The following is a 16,141-nucleotide window of genomic DNA, read 5'->3' as shown; positions in this document are numbered from 1 at the left end:
TCCTTTATTTTAATAATATTCAGCTACTTTCTGCTAAACTATGTATGTATGTGTATTACGTGGAAAAATATCGTTATATACACGCGAGGACAAAGACGGACTAAAGATTAAAATTAGCTAAACGATAGGGTAATAATAAAGCTTTGAAACACAGCATCCGCTGGTTAATATTTTAGTCGATAAATTTCATTAGCAAGGATGGAGTTATTCGATACGAAATACAGATATATGTCATCATTATATCACGTCAGATTATAGGATGTTCACTGTTAAACATAGGCTTCTCTCATAAATTTCCAACAAGGCCGGGTGGAAGCAGTCCATATTCACTGACTTCCAACGGTCTTAACAAGATCGTCTGCCTAGCTGCAGCTGAACGCGGATAATGAGTGTTTTTGTGATGAAATTACATCTTACTTGCTGTGTTTCCGGTATACTTTATCATGATCTTCATTGCATTCACTAGCCGCAGTACGTTAACTGATGACGTAGACGGGCCTTTATCCGGCGCCGTTTGACCTTACAGGGCTTACCTTCGAAGTAAAAAAGGTCTCGAAATTCCTATCGGATCAATTCAGGAGGATCGCCGTCGCATATTATCGCAGGCTTAACGGCATTGGCCTAGAGCCTTAACCATCTAGGGTAGAGCAGGAGCTATCCAGAGCCAGGTGAAAGATACATGTGGTTGATCACCCTAAATCTGTGGCTAAAGCTATATTATGTGGGTCCGAACAGGTCGTGGTATAATCTTCTCTGAGCTCAAGAACTCCACCTGCAGATGTAAAGCTTTGATGTTTTCTCTTTCTTCCTCTCCGCAGTCTTTTGTTGTAACTTAAAGACTTTTTGTGTACTATCCCAATGTTTATTTTTGCCGTCAACGAACATTATAGTATAAGTATTACTGTTATAATTTCAAGAACGCTTTTGCTAGAATAATTACTGGGGAAATGTATTCTTAAGTGTTGTTGCACGCGATTTTATAATTCAAAACACCCATTAGTATCAAATAGTTTGAGGCGTACAATTCACCACCAAAATAACACCTTGATCATTATGTCTGCTTTAATGTACCTGAGGATGCTGAATTTTTTAAGTCTCAATTTAACCAATTCATTGTTCTTTTGCAGACAAGTTCTATCACACATAAAGAATATCCCAGAGCTGATCCTGTTGGGAAGCGAGTCACCAACGGTCCGAAGACTTCCTATTTTCTCACTCATGGTCAAACATCCGCGCGGTACATTCCTTCACCACAACTTTATCTGCGCAGTCCTTAATGATGTATTCGGCATCCAAGCTAGGGGTGGTTTAAGTAGTAACTTGAACTATGGATCTGATGTCCTGGGAATTGATGACCAGCTCCTCAAAGAGTACGAGAAATTATTAGATGTCGAAGCGTAAGTAACACTTATTTTGTATTTCTAAAATATTTTTTTTCTTCAGAAAGCAAGAAGCCACATAATGACTCTTAGTTTGGGCTTAAAATTATTTTTTTCTAATTTTGATTATCTGAAGTCAATACACAAAACATATAGAAAAATACAAGTAGGTAAAATAATTTCGTACAGATTTTAATAACATAAAATTTACATACAATCTTTTCATTGTATTTTTCATTGATGTTAACTTCCGTAATAAAATAGTCTATAAATATCTTAGACAGTAAAATCTTAACGGACTTCTCTTTCTAAAAAATCTCATCCGAAAAAAGTAATTGGTGACTAAATGATAAATCGCAACAAGTAATACATTTTAAAATTATTATATAATGATAGTACTTTTATATGCCCATTTGGAATATTCTAGAAACTCATTATCGCAAAAAAAATTAATAGCTGAATAATAAAACGTACGAGTCCCATGTGTGCGATTGCCGTTGGCAGGCGAAGGTCGCTTTAATGTAGGCAAAGCTAATTGTAATGGTTGACATTAACATGTTTATTGCAGACAAAAGGAAGTCGCCCGAGTTCGCAAATTGAGCGATGCAAAAGCTCCAGATGTACCTATATATAACGAGCATCTACGTCCAGGATTTTTCAGAGTATCGTTACCATATTTCATGTCCGAGACGGAGCTAGCTTTTGTGTTAGAAGCACTAAAGATGGTCGCTACCGAAGGCTGGAAGATTTTGCCTCAGTACGTAGTCAATACAGAAACTGGACAGTGGAGACATCATACTTGTTCCATTCTCCGCGACAGGAAATCTTTGTACTCTTTAAGGTACAACGATGGACAAATGACTGCGAAAGAGCGAAGAATTTCTGGTAATTATTAAAATATTTTTAATATCTTCGGATATTTTGTATCGTGCTTTTATATCTTTATTCATTTCAGGTCCCGGGATATTTCCACAAACGTTTACTGAATGCCTACAGACAGCAAGAAATCTTTTCAATAGAGCCAGAAAGCTGGCAATGAAATGCTCAACAGTAGAGCCTGAAGGAGGCTTCAATCCGCGTATAGACTATTTGAGATGGTTCATGTTGCCCAAAGAAGCCCATGATCTACTGCTCGGTCGATCAGCTAACGTCAAACACATCGTTCCTTTCGACCCGTCTGGATATACCGGAGCAAGAAAGAGCCTGAATTTCTCCAGGTCTTCTGTTACATCTTCTCCAGTATTTGGAGCATCATCTAGACATTTTAGTCTTTCGGCCATAGACGATTGTCAAATGTTTCGGTTAAAACAAAAGCAAAAATTCTTCTCACGAGAATCGAGTTTAAAAGAGACAACTAAAGAAGAAATCGTCACTGTTGCACATCCAGTAAAATTCGCTTTAGGCGAATCTGTTTCTCCGCTACGAATGTGTCCACAGTCTACTAAATCGATGTTAGGTAGATCTAGATGCTATAGCTTGGGATCAGACAGTCCACCCGTACAGTTGAGTGCAGAAACTAAAATGAACCTAGGCTTAAAAGAAACAAGTCCTAACAATGTAGATACGGCTAACGGCTTTTGCAATTGTGGCAGTCAAACTGACCTACAGTCCTTAGATGATGCAATGATCTCTCCTGGAAAAGCATTCCCATATAGCGCCCAAAGCAGCACTTCTATCTCAGACAGTAGCCAGACAGGTCGCATATCTCCAACAACGTCAGTCACATCGCATACGTCGGAAGATATCCAGGCATACGTCAAAGAAATGACTAGAGAACTTGCTACAGAAATAAAATCGGAAATTAGAGGAGTCATTTCTAAGGTTGATGATATTCTAGAAAATTCCGATTCGCTTGATCAATCAAACGTTAGCATCAATTCAGTCTCTAGTCAGAGCGAAAAGAATTCAGTATCGGTCATAGACGTGGCCCAATACCTCATGGGTATGTCAAAAGAGATGGCTTCGGAAGTTAAACATGAAATACGGGAAATGGTTAATCAGGTTGACGAAATGATTTCTCCAGATTACGTAGGATCTTGTTCTAGGCGATGTTCTCCTCCGCAATCGGGCAGAAGAAGAATAGGGTCTGGTCCAGAGCTGGGATTAGATTTGAAGAAATCTACGCAATGCTTGAGAAAATGTACGACTAGCCCTGTCCTGCCGTGTCTTGTTGACGGTGAAGACGGTAGTTCCGAAAAGAAATCTCCAAGCACTCAATCTCCTAAGTCATCTCACGGTACACCTTCACATGAAGGATCTGGTACTAACAATGTCTCCTTCAACTCTAGTGAAACTTCCACTCCGGATACAATTATTCAAGTGGTGACAACGGCTCAAGATTCTCCCGTCCTCCCGAAGTCTTTAAGCTCAAACAAATTGTCAGATGACGAAGCCTGCACAGACGTGACTTGCAGACATTGTTGCGTGAAGAAGACTTGGTGTCAAAATCCTTCCATCAGCTCGCAAGACAGCGGTATCAATATGACATTTACTGAAACGGATTCGTATTTAGACTTCGGTATGTACTTTTTATGTATAACAGACTTCAATATTAGCTTATTGTATTTGCAAATATCACTCGACTTGTATTATTATTTATACATTGTTCACTTGTCTACTTGGCTTTAATACAAACTTACCAATAACCAATATACGCAATACACACTACGGAAATAGATATTAATTGAAATGTTGTTTTAAATTACCTAACTTATATCACTAAATTTTAGACAGTGGTGGACTGGTGGCAGAGAATCGCAAATCTTAGACTCTATACACAACATCACTTGTTCACAAACGAAGAACAAACACCGCTAAAACATTACGCCAGTACAGCTCTTTAAGGGTCTCGACAGTGAAAACATTGTAGGATATTGATTCATTCTCATTCTTTTTGGCTTGGATAGGCTCCCAACTAGGTGAACCAACGATATAGTCAAAGTCGCAGGAAATTGTTAGATTCGGGCATCGTAAGATTGAACATGGGGTCGATCCTTGAGGACGGCCTTGTAGTCGGCGTCTGTTGACTGACTTAATGATCATAATTCTCTTTTATATTATTTACCACACTCTAAACACCATGGCCTTCTATATTTCTGCGACGAATATATTTTTATGTTTTATATGTTTTAATCAGATGGCTATTAGATGCCAAATTTACTTCAATCTGGAGTTTATAGATTTAAGTCTGCCGAGCTTTGTTTACTCGAATTCGGGTAAACTGATTTCGGCATTCCTATTACAAAAGAATAATGCGAGATGCCAATGTCAACAATTTTTCAACAAACTCAAACGTGTAGAAATATTTTTATTTCAAAACATACCAGGAATTATATAGAGTATAGCACTTAACAATAAGGAATTTTGTTCCACTAATAATTAATAGAATAATTCATGTCAATGATTCTTAACAAAGGTATTTCTTATACTCCTGGCGCCACTATATTGCGCCTTGTTAAAGGCCGCTTGCGTCCAGATTTAGCCGAGTTTTTACTGTGCACTGTTAATTTTCATGCGCTCGTAAATGTTAAACAGAGAGAACGACGTTTTAACGTCTGTGACATTTTTATTATTATTGCTTTTGTTATGTTATGTATATGTTACCGAGCCGTAGTTGCGGTTAGAGCTTAACATTATATATATATATATATATATATTCATTAGTGTTGTTAACTGCATTCGAAGTGCATACGGATTTTATTTTTATGTTAACTTATAATCTTCACCCACTGCCGAACAAGTTTCCCCTATTGATCTGAAACATATATGTTTCCGTGTGTTGTGTCAGTGTGTCAGTCACAGAGAAAACAAAATTAATATTCATATACGAATGAGAAATACCAAATTCATCATTATCATTTCAGCCGTTGTATATAGGCTTCACCCAAAAATTTCCGGTGAGACCGGAAGCGGTCTGCATCTAGCGTCTCCTGATGACCTCTCTCCACCTAGTGGGTGGACGACCTAATCCTCAATCACCAACAAAAAATAGAATGGCTGTTTTTAAATTGATCATTGTTAAATTTTATTTTCAGTTAAATGGCGCACATCATCTGATCCTACGACAAACAAGCTCAAGAAACTACAAGGAAGGCTAAGAATATGCAAACACGAGAAGAGCGAAGTACCCGATATCATAGAAGGAGTTCCAGTTTGTTCTGGAGATCATTCTAGAACTGACAAGAACTGCGAAGCGGGCGCCGGCAGGGTTGCCTTCCAAATATCTGACGAAGCTGAGAGGCAGAATGTGTGAGTATACATATTTCGACATCTCTGTTATAATAAGACAATATTGATAGTTGCGTTTTATTTAACCATTATACAGTACAATGGATAACATCTCTTATTGATGTCGAGTTGAGTCAACTTGAGAAGACAGAGGAGTAAAAGTTTCTTCTGTGGGAATATGTATTTTATTCAAGCAGTAGTAGCCCATCAATCGAGTACAGAGACAAATCATAGGCCGCGGATTCGATTCCCGACATTCACACTGTGTGCATTAATAATCTAAGATTGCCTTTGCTTAGAAACAAGTTTTCAGAGGATAGGCAGCTTCGTCCTCTGCGTACCATAATACTACACTGCGATCGCTAACCTTTCTGCCAAACGTGGCGATTATGGTATATCCCGCTATAGGTATATTAAGAAAAGGCCTATGTTTTACAGTGAACGTGGATGGGTGGAAATGAAGACGACGACGATATACTTTCTTAAAATAAAATTACAAACTCTGTAAAGATTGAAATAGCCTGAACACAAATACATGATTCCGTAGGTGTGCGTGTTCTATGAAGTAAATAATAAAATACAATGTAATACTTGTAGCGAAATAATTACTGTTGTTAAGATGCTTTCGTTTATCTATCAATCTATCAGCTCGTTAGGTGTTGTCTCCAGCATTGCCTATTGCACAAATAATTTATCGTCGCTGTCATTCTGGTGCATGTTTTCTATTTTGAAATTCAAAAATTAAACACCCAAATTTTTTTTATTTAAGTAGGCATTTACATGCACTTTTGGATGGTGGTTTATTTTAAATTTTAAATAGTTAGCTACCACCGGGTTGGAATGCAGTTTTGCTGAGAAGAGTCGGCTAGATACTCAACAGTTATTCTTTTTAAATTAAATTTACCATTTTGTAATGTGTACATTATATTATCAGCCATGTAAATGAGTCTACAAACCAAGTTTCATACATTTTGATCATTTAAAAAATCTTGAATACTGTTATAAGTTGCTTAATTGTATTCTTCTATTTTTATGTTTCAAAATAAGAAAAAGAACGTCTAAGGTATCTTATAGAACTTAGGTTATATACGCGTACACTTAGACCCTTAAAGCATTTGTTATCTATTTCCTATATGATTTCTTTTAATTATTGTATTTATAATGTATTTTTTCACAATTATTCATTTAACTTTTTATTTACGGCGCGTAAATAGGACGTCATTAAAACAGATAGCCATACAATATTCGAAATGTATAATTAATGATATTTGATACAAATTTAAATTACAATATATTAAGTAACGCTTACAAATTTTAATAAAAGGATTAAATGTCGATTGAATTATAACGAATATTTTCATACACAAATTTACACTTAAAACGGGTAATAAAACAATTACGCACTCATATTTAGATTATACTAAATTAAATACGAAATAGTTGGCAAACTTTGCCACAGTTTAATGGAAATCATATGTCAGTACATATTTTTACTTTAACACAGTCTCATTATTTACAATGAAAACTCTACAAATTATCATTTGAAACATTATTTTATAGTCACTTTAAATATTTAAAACACGTCAACTCTTTGTTAAAATACTGTTAGTGCATTAATTTTGTAATTTTTTTTGTGCAGTTGCTAATAATCGTCAATAAACATATTGCTAATTTATATTATTTGTTTCCAAGAATGAAATAATAAAACTAATTAGTTACGGTCGATGAAAAATCAATTTAGTAGTGTTTTTAAACTGTTATGAACATTCATCTGATGGTGAACAGATGACCTTGTTAAGGTCGGTATCACGCTGGCTGCAGGCCAACCGTTCTTTTTTTAAATCCTTGGAGAAGATCTAAGTCCGTCAGTGAACGTCCTAGGACTGAAATGGTAAAGCGCTTTTTCTTTGGATTCTAGTTAGGGCATCAAAACTTATTAATTAATAGTGTTAACTATAAGAAAAGTTATGAGTGAATGAATTTTATTGCCCGAAGTTTGGGGTGCTACAAAGAATTTCATGACATACATGAAGTAACATACTCGTATATAATACCTACATGGTTGGCATTATATAGTTCTGTAGTTTCTGAATGACGTCATAACATTCCAGAACTACAACGGCGTCAGACTGGAAACGATCGAGCAGGTCGTCGAACGCATCTTCCAGCTGTTCGGACCGCAGCTCGCGTTCCAGCGGATACTGTACAGACGCACACCGCTCCTCGCAAGAGGAGACCTGCTGTGACAGGAGGTGAGGCACGTCATCTTAAGCAGAAACCCAGGTCCGGCCCTGAGGGGCACCTTAAGACAGCCTAAGCCAAGGATACCTATCTCTTTAATAAGGTCACACCACAGAGCATCCACCATAGTTCCGGTAGAAGCTGAAGAAATTTATACTAAATACTTTTGGCACTCTTAGCACTATCAGCGAAACTGAATGCGTTTGTAAACAATGATTATTCATACCATAAAACAACACAACATAACACAAAAACGCACTCACCTATCATTAACTTTTTTTATTAGAGAAATGTTCAACAATATCGCTTAAAGGTAGAGCTTATTGTAACGCTGAGATAATGCATTTGTCACATCTTCTTACTATTCAATTTCTTTTTAAAAGCTTTCTCCCATCATTATCATTTCAGCCATAAGACGTGCATTGGTAAACATAGATCTCCTTTAACGATTTCCAATAAGAGTGTTTGGAAGCAAGTCTGCATTCAGCGTCTTTCGATGACCTTAACAAGGCCATCCGTCTTCCTTGTGGATGGACGTCCCTACACTGTGCTTGTCAGTCCTTGGTCTCCGCTCCAGAACCTTAAGGCCCCAGCTATGTGGCTTGCCTACTGCCACTTTAACTTGCTAAACTGTAGGGCTATATCGCTTACTTTACGTAATTCTTTGCGAGAAGTTTTTAATAAAACTAGTATTCTTACGGTGCCATCGCAATATATCTATATTAATGTTTTATTAGTCCGCAAAAATATCAAATATTATTCAAAAAAAAACAGTAATAGACAAGGTGTTAATACAAGGAATATAAATAAAGCGTATACTCCTAGTTGTCTTGTCAAATATTAAATAAATAATTTATGGCACAGGTTATACGTATGTACAAGTAAATTCCACAATCAATTTCGGACCTGACAGAGATTTAAAACCAATATTAAAAAATAGTAAAAATTACTTGAAAAAAGTATATTATTCTACCAAAAAATACTACCTATATACTGATGTTAATGCGTGGAATTAAAAGTTTTTGATGCTCACTCGGGAAGCTAATTATTATAAATCACTCTTTATGAAGCTTTATTTGTAAAGAGTAACTGTTGAGTTTCTCGGGGGTTCTTCTCTGCAGAATTGTCTTCCGAGCCGGTGGTAGATTCCTGAAGTGCTAACAATGCCGACATTTTATCTTCACTTACAATTCGAAAGTACTACCTATTTAAATAAAGAATAATTTGGTTTTGATCTTTTTCAAAAATTGTTTTTAAGCTCCTGTAAATATCGTGTGCTTATCACACATTGTGTAATGAAGATGTTAATACCATAAGGCCAACCCAATAACTTGACAACAACAACAACAACAAAAACAACTGAGTCCGATAAAAAATTTTAAATGTTTATGTATGCTTTCCTATGAAAATGATTGGCTGATTTGCATTATGAAGACTTTCTGTTGTTTATATAATGAGTTTTCTTAAAGGTAGATGGATATTAAATGTGAATTATTTGTACGTACCGCATTTCTTATAACGCAGAAGTAATCTATCGTGTATAACAGAGGTGTTACTTTATATTATATATTTATTTATTACTTGCTATTTCCGTCTACCCAGATTTCATTAATAGAAAGTTATAATTAATGTAATTCTATTTTGGTCGCAGTGACTTGGAGTGCCGGCATTTGAAAGCGGAGTGCTATTGGGAGGAAACTGAGAGGGATGACAGCAGCGCTTGTAGCGATGCCTCCCTCACTGACTTCACAATGGATGACGAGGGCAAGTGGCACTGTCCGCCGAAACACATCTGGAAGGCCACCGTTGAGGTAAGTTTTATCTACATATGGCTATTATCAATTTGACCGACGGTATATCTTTATAATACATAGTTAAAAAGAGTTATTTAAAAACAATGTTTATTTAACACTTTTTTATACCTAACAAAGTACTATTATTGTTGCGTAAATAATTAACATTAGTGACAGTCAAACATACAATTGCGACATATAATTGGCCATGTGATAAATATGAATTTTTCAGATTCATACCACAAACACTGTACAACTGCCCTTACGATCTCTACATCGTGGGTTAACTTTAGATTGTGATCAATGAACTGTTTCGCTGTTCAATATTAATAGTAACCTCCAGAATAACATAATCAGTTTTTATTTAATCTAACCACCATACCTCAAGTTATATAATATAGATACTGCTTACATTGGTGTACAGTACATGTCTTAAGGCTTTTCTTACAATAATTATTTATAGCGAAATAAGTAGTAAAAGTAGTGACATATTCTAGTGAACCGAAACTTCGTTTATATGTCTTTATAAGTTAGCGTGTATGTTTAAAGGCGATACAAGAGTACAACATGGTCCGCCCTGGCGACAAGGTGCTGGTGTGCCTATCAGGCAGACGTGACTCCATAGCGCTGCTCCACACCATGCACCAGTATCAATTCTACGCACGCGCGAAAGGGATACACTTCAGTATTGGTAAGCAGACTGTACAATTACGTATTCGCAAAAAAATCGTTTGTATATCGATGTATAGTAAACATGAGCATCATTATACATTAAAATCGCTTATCATAATTTATGTATTGTTTAATAAAAAAGGTAACAAATTGATTTATAACTCTTTCGTCTACTTTGATGTTTTGTCAAAATCATTTTTGATGCTATATATGTATATATACACATGTGCATTATTTAAAATTATATAAAAAATGTCTATAATATTAATCCACTAGTTAGTCGATGTCTTAGTAAGTGTCGATTATTCATCTACAAGCGTACAAAGAATGCGTAGGTTAACGATCGATGAATAACTATGTACCGTTAACATTACCCTTTTATTCATTATTGCTATTTCATAAAATTAGCCCAAAGAGGCCCACTGCAAAAGCATAGACCTTCCAATATCTCCACAATGACTGGTATTAAGTCGCCAGCTTTCAGTTATTACTCGCGTCGTTGACTATCTTATTGCTCCAACTGGTGGAGGGCCTACCCGTCATGGTCTCAACCTGGCCGGTCAATCCGAAATATATCACAATAATTCATTTTTTTATTGGAATGCGATAGGCCAACATCTATCAGTACAAAGTCATGTTCCTGACATATACTCGTAGTAAACAATTCATTTTAATATATAACAATCGGGATTTTGTAAAACGTTTTTTGTAACTATACTCGTATTATCATCTCGTTATTTATTATTTCCGACGCTATTCATTTTTGGATGTATCGTACATTAATTGACAGCTGGTGATATATACTTTCACCCCATTTAGTACTTTTACATCTATAATCACAATGTATATAAACTAAAAAATGTATTGCAGGTGCTCTGTTTGTCCACGAGCCACAGTCGGATGTAGATCCATTACATCTGATGGCCTATTGCAGAACCCTGGGAGTGAAGTTCATATATCAAGATAAACTGGACGATGATGACACATTGAGTAAGTTAATTTTTTAAATTAATATCTAAAAGTAGCCATAATGAAGTTTACCATCGAATATTTAAAAAAAATACAAGTGTTATTTAACTGTCTATTTAATAACTAATGACGAACGTGCATATATTCAAGATTCCTATTGCCGATTCAAACAGTGGCTTGTCCTGTTTCGTTCATTCCTATTGATCAACTTCATTAAAATTAGTTTTTTTTTATTGGTCTATATGCGTCTCAAAGCACAACATATTACAGAATAAATGCATTTTTCATCAGAACTGTAAATAAAAAACTCCTTTGACTTTGAACTGTTCAATAACTAAACATTTCTTTTTAAATTGACACAGGGCACAGGTTAGGTAGTGGTGTAATAATATACTCTAAACAATTGTATTATATTTGTGATCTTATACACTAAACACACTTTTTTATATTCATCTGAAAGTAAGGTTAACGTTCTTTTTTCTATAGATGGGACCACTTTTAACTTAATTAGTATCACTATATATTTTCCTAAAATAAATAAATAAATAAACCTTGATAGCACAAATACAAACCAAGGTGACTTCTTGTGGTATATACTATAAAAATTATAATACTTCTTTATAAAGTTATATAAATGAAAAATACACACATTATGCAACCATCGATAGCATTGAAAATATTTGTGTATTTCAGGAGGCAGTAACAGTAAATCGGAGCTCCATCGTTGGGCATCACATTCAGTCCGACGGCGAGCGTATATAGCAGCAGCTGCCCACGGTTATGGGGTAGCGGCTATTGCCCAATGCCTGGACTACGCCGCGTCTTCATTCCTCGCCGCTGCGCTGTACGGCGCCGCTTTACGAACTGTCAAAGCACATTATAGAGTCAGGTTTGTTAAATTCCGACTCAGAGGCTGAAAACCATTACATGTGTTTTTTTTATGAAATAGTCAAGTTCGCGGGTAGTCCCCGGATCATCGAGGTAATTTTTAGGTTGCCTAAGCTTTAAAGTGGGTATCTACCGGGTTACATGATTTTTTTTAAACAGTCGCGCAATGAAACTCCTGCTCTTGGGATTTCTTTGCGAGATCGTTAAAAGAATGGAAAAATTGGTAGCTTAACAAAAGTAAAAGACATAGCTAGCTTAACGTTTTGTTAAGTTGAACTGGCAGTGCGTAGGCTACTTAGCGAGAGCAATAGATGTCTGCTGGGGCTCTTATGTTCAGAGGTGAAGAACACGGACCGTTCGGAAGTTCATCCACAAGGTGGAAGTAGTTAAACCTGTTAAAGTTACAAAACACTGGATGAAAGCCGTCCAACCGGTCCTTTTACAAATAATTGGACGTCTTAGAACGGACGTAGCAATATGCAATCCGCGAATTTAACTATTGTGTAAGATACATATAAATGTTATTTACATTATAACTCTATCCTTATTTTGCAAGGGAATAGTACTGCAGTCCATTTTCTAAATACTGTTAAATGTTTTATGATCAGTTCTTTTATTGTTTTAGCTTTATTCAAAGTAATATTTTTTTTTATTCCTATTTGCTGAAGACTCCTGACTTACATAACACAGATAGATCTACACCTAGCGCAGAAGTATTTTTGTAATATTATTATAAATAAATTTATTATCCATGCTAATAAGTATGGTGTTTAAAATAGAATAAAATCTTTACAGAGATCAAGATTTGCGCATAATAAGACCGTTTATCTACGTACGAGCTCGATCGTTGGAGGCGTTCGGTTGCTCCCGAGGATTACCTGACTTCACCAGCTCCACACCTCACAAGTGTGAGCACACGGCTACGCAAACTACCACAACCCTACCAGAACCTGACAGTGAAAAATCCGCAAGCGAAACTAGGTAAGCTCAATATGTTTATGTAGTTAATATATATGTACAAATATATATATGTGTATTACCTAATACCTCACTCTATTGCATTCATATATAATAAAAAAAATATAGATATTATTATACATCGATTAACAAAGTTATTTTCGTAAATGCAAAACCTTTCAAATCGATGGAAACATTCACTTTTGTTTTTAAGATTTGTGAACATTAAATTTCAAGTATAATGTAGACGTCTTTTCAAGGTCTTACTGGAAGTCTATAGGGGATTCCGATTTCCAGCAATGTATGTTCCACGGCTGATATAATAATGATTGTGATGAAATTTAATTTTGTTTATTAAGCAAACCCTGCTGTGACCGCGCGTCGATCGCCGACTCCCCCGTTGAGCTGCTACAAGCGGCCCGCGAACTACTGTCCAGCCAAGAACGAATCCATCCCTATTTATTCAGCAGCCTGAAGACCGCTATGCATCCTCTTATTAGTGCAAGGTAAGGTTAAATAACTATACATTGTAACAGATTAGGCAAAATGAGCGCAATTTTGCTTGAGAAAAATTTCTATTGTTTCATGATTATGATTCGTAGATCGCGGATTTAATCTTGACTTAAATACTTTATATGAATTTAATCTTTAAAATATTACATTTGTCAAAATTATTTATGTGTTAAAATATACAAGGCCCTCCAGGAGCGGGGACCTAACCTATTTACGCTCCTTCTACTGGCTCGTGGCCGTAACTAGAGAACCTTTTGGCCTTGACGGCCATCATTTGCTCATATGAGCGATAGACCCTGCCCATTCCACTTCAGACCGATTCTCCGAGCTACATTGGTGAACTTGGTTCTTCTGTGGATTTTCTCATTTCTCATTCGATCTCGCAGCGAAACTCCGAGCATTGTCCTCTCTGTTGCTCCCTGTATGAGCTTAAGCCTTCCTTAGTGGCCCATCGTTAGAGACAATGTATCGGATCCGTATGTCGTCACTGGCAACATACATTAGTCTTTAAAAATTGCGGTATTATTGACAGTCTACGTTATATTTATGTTAAACAGAGTTTCTCATTTCAGGAACCTCGACAGAGATGTCAATGAACGCAGGCACAGAAAGAAATCAGTGATTCAAATGAAAAATGGCGCTCCTGTATACGATTCAGACGAAGGAACCGACGAAGAGCCAGTGCCATAGACAACTGTCAAATCTCCCGCCAAAATGTCCATAGATATGTACATCGCAGAGCGAGTTGTGATCTTACAGTGATTGTGCTACTTGTGATCGATATATAAACAACATTAAATGTTTAAGACTTAATTGTCTAGTATTGCTATTTACATAAATATAAGTACCTATAAGGTTAACTTTGAGTTGCCATATTTTTAATAGCCATTTTCGCGGTTTTATATTGATTGTAGTTTGATTTTAAACGTGCATTTGTTCAGCTTGGTATTTTTTGATGTTTCACGTTATTGGAAATATATTTTTTTAAATGTTGTATGTCTGTTGGTATTTGAGAGTAATATTCAGTCTATTTATTGTGTCCAACTGTTCTTATTCAGTGAAATATATTATATTATAGAGTTTATCGTGAATAGATTTTACGTACCTAAAATTATACGTCGTTAGGTACTTATTATATTTTGATAAATGTTGATCTTTGTATCTCTCGGGATATTAGTAGTTTATTGGTAAGGCGTATGAAAATCATAAGTAAATCCTACGTGTACATGGTAGGCTTTATGTATAATAAGTCAATATAAAGGTTTCATTATATTATTAAATTTATTCAACTATTGCAACGAAATGCTTTCGCTGGACTTAAATTTAATTAAAGTGTTTTTTTTTTGTTAAGTAAAAGACATTTTGAAATTTAAAATTTTGCTTATTTCTTGTGCAGCCCTGAAGTATCATTTGCGAAATGAAACGGGTCTCTGGTAGTTTTATGGCAGCATTAACATTCAGATTCTATTTTGTTTAATAATTATACAATAGAATATGTATGTTAATGACGGACTGATTTTTAAATTTAATTTTTTTATAAATCATAATTCTTTTGTTACTGTGTTTTATTATATCTACATTGTTTAAATTCGTTAAGGGGCGATTATTTTTACGTAATAAATAAATAAAGTAATTAAGGTAAAAACTAATATTCCTATATTTATAGGTTAAAAATAACCAGTCCCATTTGTTGCTTCCATAGATAATATAACCTTTACCAACTTAATGTCGCATGAATAAAGATTTTTTTATAAATTGTCACTGTATTATTTCATAACCCATTCTTTTAAGAAAGTCTATTATAAACTGATACTGTAGGCGCAAATTAGTTTAATATACTATTATGGAATAGTTCAAAGAAATACGCTAGTCGTAAAAAAAAGGCTTGCGGGGACAATAGAAGAAGTTTTTTGTGTTTAAATATTTAAATAAATATAGATATAATAGATACTGCAGTTAATTTTTATTTAAATCAATAAAAACCATTAGTTATTTATAAAAAAAATATTAAGCTACTAATTGTTGTCTCCTGCAAGGCGTATGCCTCCCCCAAAAGATATCTATAGTACAATAATCGCCACGCTCGGTAGGCAGGTTAGCCATCGCAGTGTGGTATTATGGTATGCAGACGAGATAGCTGCCCATACTCTGGCAACTTCTTTGTGTGCAGTGTCAATCCTTTTTAATTAAAAGCACAAAATGTGAATTATATAAGATTGTATTCCGGGAATCGAACCCGCGACCTCGGATCACGAGTTTTAGTCCTACCGCTAGGTTACCAGTGCTCGGCGAATAATTAACGCATTTTGTGACTTTCGCATGTACTATACACGAATAGCGTCGATAATTAAGTAGAATCTTCCGCAAATAAATTTCGAACCTTATTTTAAAATAAATAACTATTTCCGGGGTAATTCCGAGGGAGAATCTTTTTATCGGTAACCAAAATAAAAGGAAATTTCTCACTAATTATCATAATATAAAAATACATCCATTGGAGTT

General features: G+C 35.4%; 1 protein-coding gene across 2 annotated transcripts in view; it reads left to right on the top strand.

The window, feature by feature from the left end:
* Nucleotides 1-15,365, top strand: part of LOC137923711 (uncharacterized) — a 138,143-nt gene extending 122,778 nt beyond the window's left edge. Inside the window, exons 6-17 of one of the 2 annotated variants that reach the window (XM_068766958.1) lie at nt 1,128-1,397; nt 1,948-2,264; nt 2,335-3,897; nt 5,414-5,627; nt 7,718-7,858; nt 9,499-9,658; nt 10,190-10,331; nt 11,183-11,302; nt 11,975-12,170; nt 12,965-13,150; nt 13,486-13,632; nt 14,212-15,365. In XM_068766958.1, the coding sequence (XP_068623059.1) occupies nt 1,128-1,397; nt 1,948-2,264; nt 2,335-3,897; nt 5,414-5,627; nt 7,718-7,858; nt 9,499-9,658; nt 10,190-10,331; nt 11,183-11,302; nt 11,975-12,170; nt 12,965-13,150; nt 13,486-13,632; nt 14,212-14,329 (3,574 nt within the window). In that variant the 3' untranslated portion in view covers nt 14,330-15,365. The remainder of the gene's footprint in view (nt 1-1,127; nt 1,398-1,947; nt 2,265-2,334; nt 3,898-5,413; nt 5,628-7,717; nt 7,859-9,498; nt 9,659-10,189; nt 10,332-11,182; nt 11,303-11,974; nt 12,171-12,964; nt 13,151-13,485; nt 13,633-14,211) is intronic. The other variant, XM_068766959.1, reaches the window with a different exon arrangement.
* Nucleotides 15,366-16,141: the final 776 nt, after the last annotated feature.

This window comes from Battus philenor, unplaced genomic scaffold (assembly GCF_028537555.1).
Source record: "Battus philenor isolate CCGP_79_NKW_IND1 unplaced genomic scaffold, ilBatPhil1.0.hap1 SCAF_22, whole genome shotgun sequence".
In the NCBI taxonomy this organism is placed as follows: domain Eukaryota; kingdom Metazoa; phylum Arthropoda; class Insecta; order Lepidoptera; family Papilionidae; genus Battus; species Battus philenor.
The sequence above is the reverse complement of the archived record's forward strand: the minus strand, read 5'-3'. Positions and strand labels throughout refer to the sequence as shown.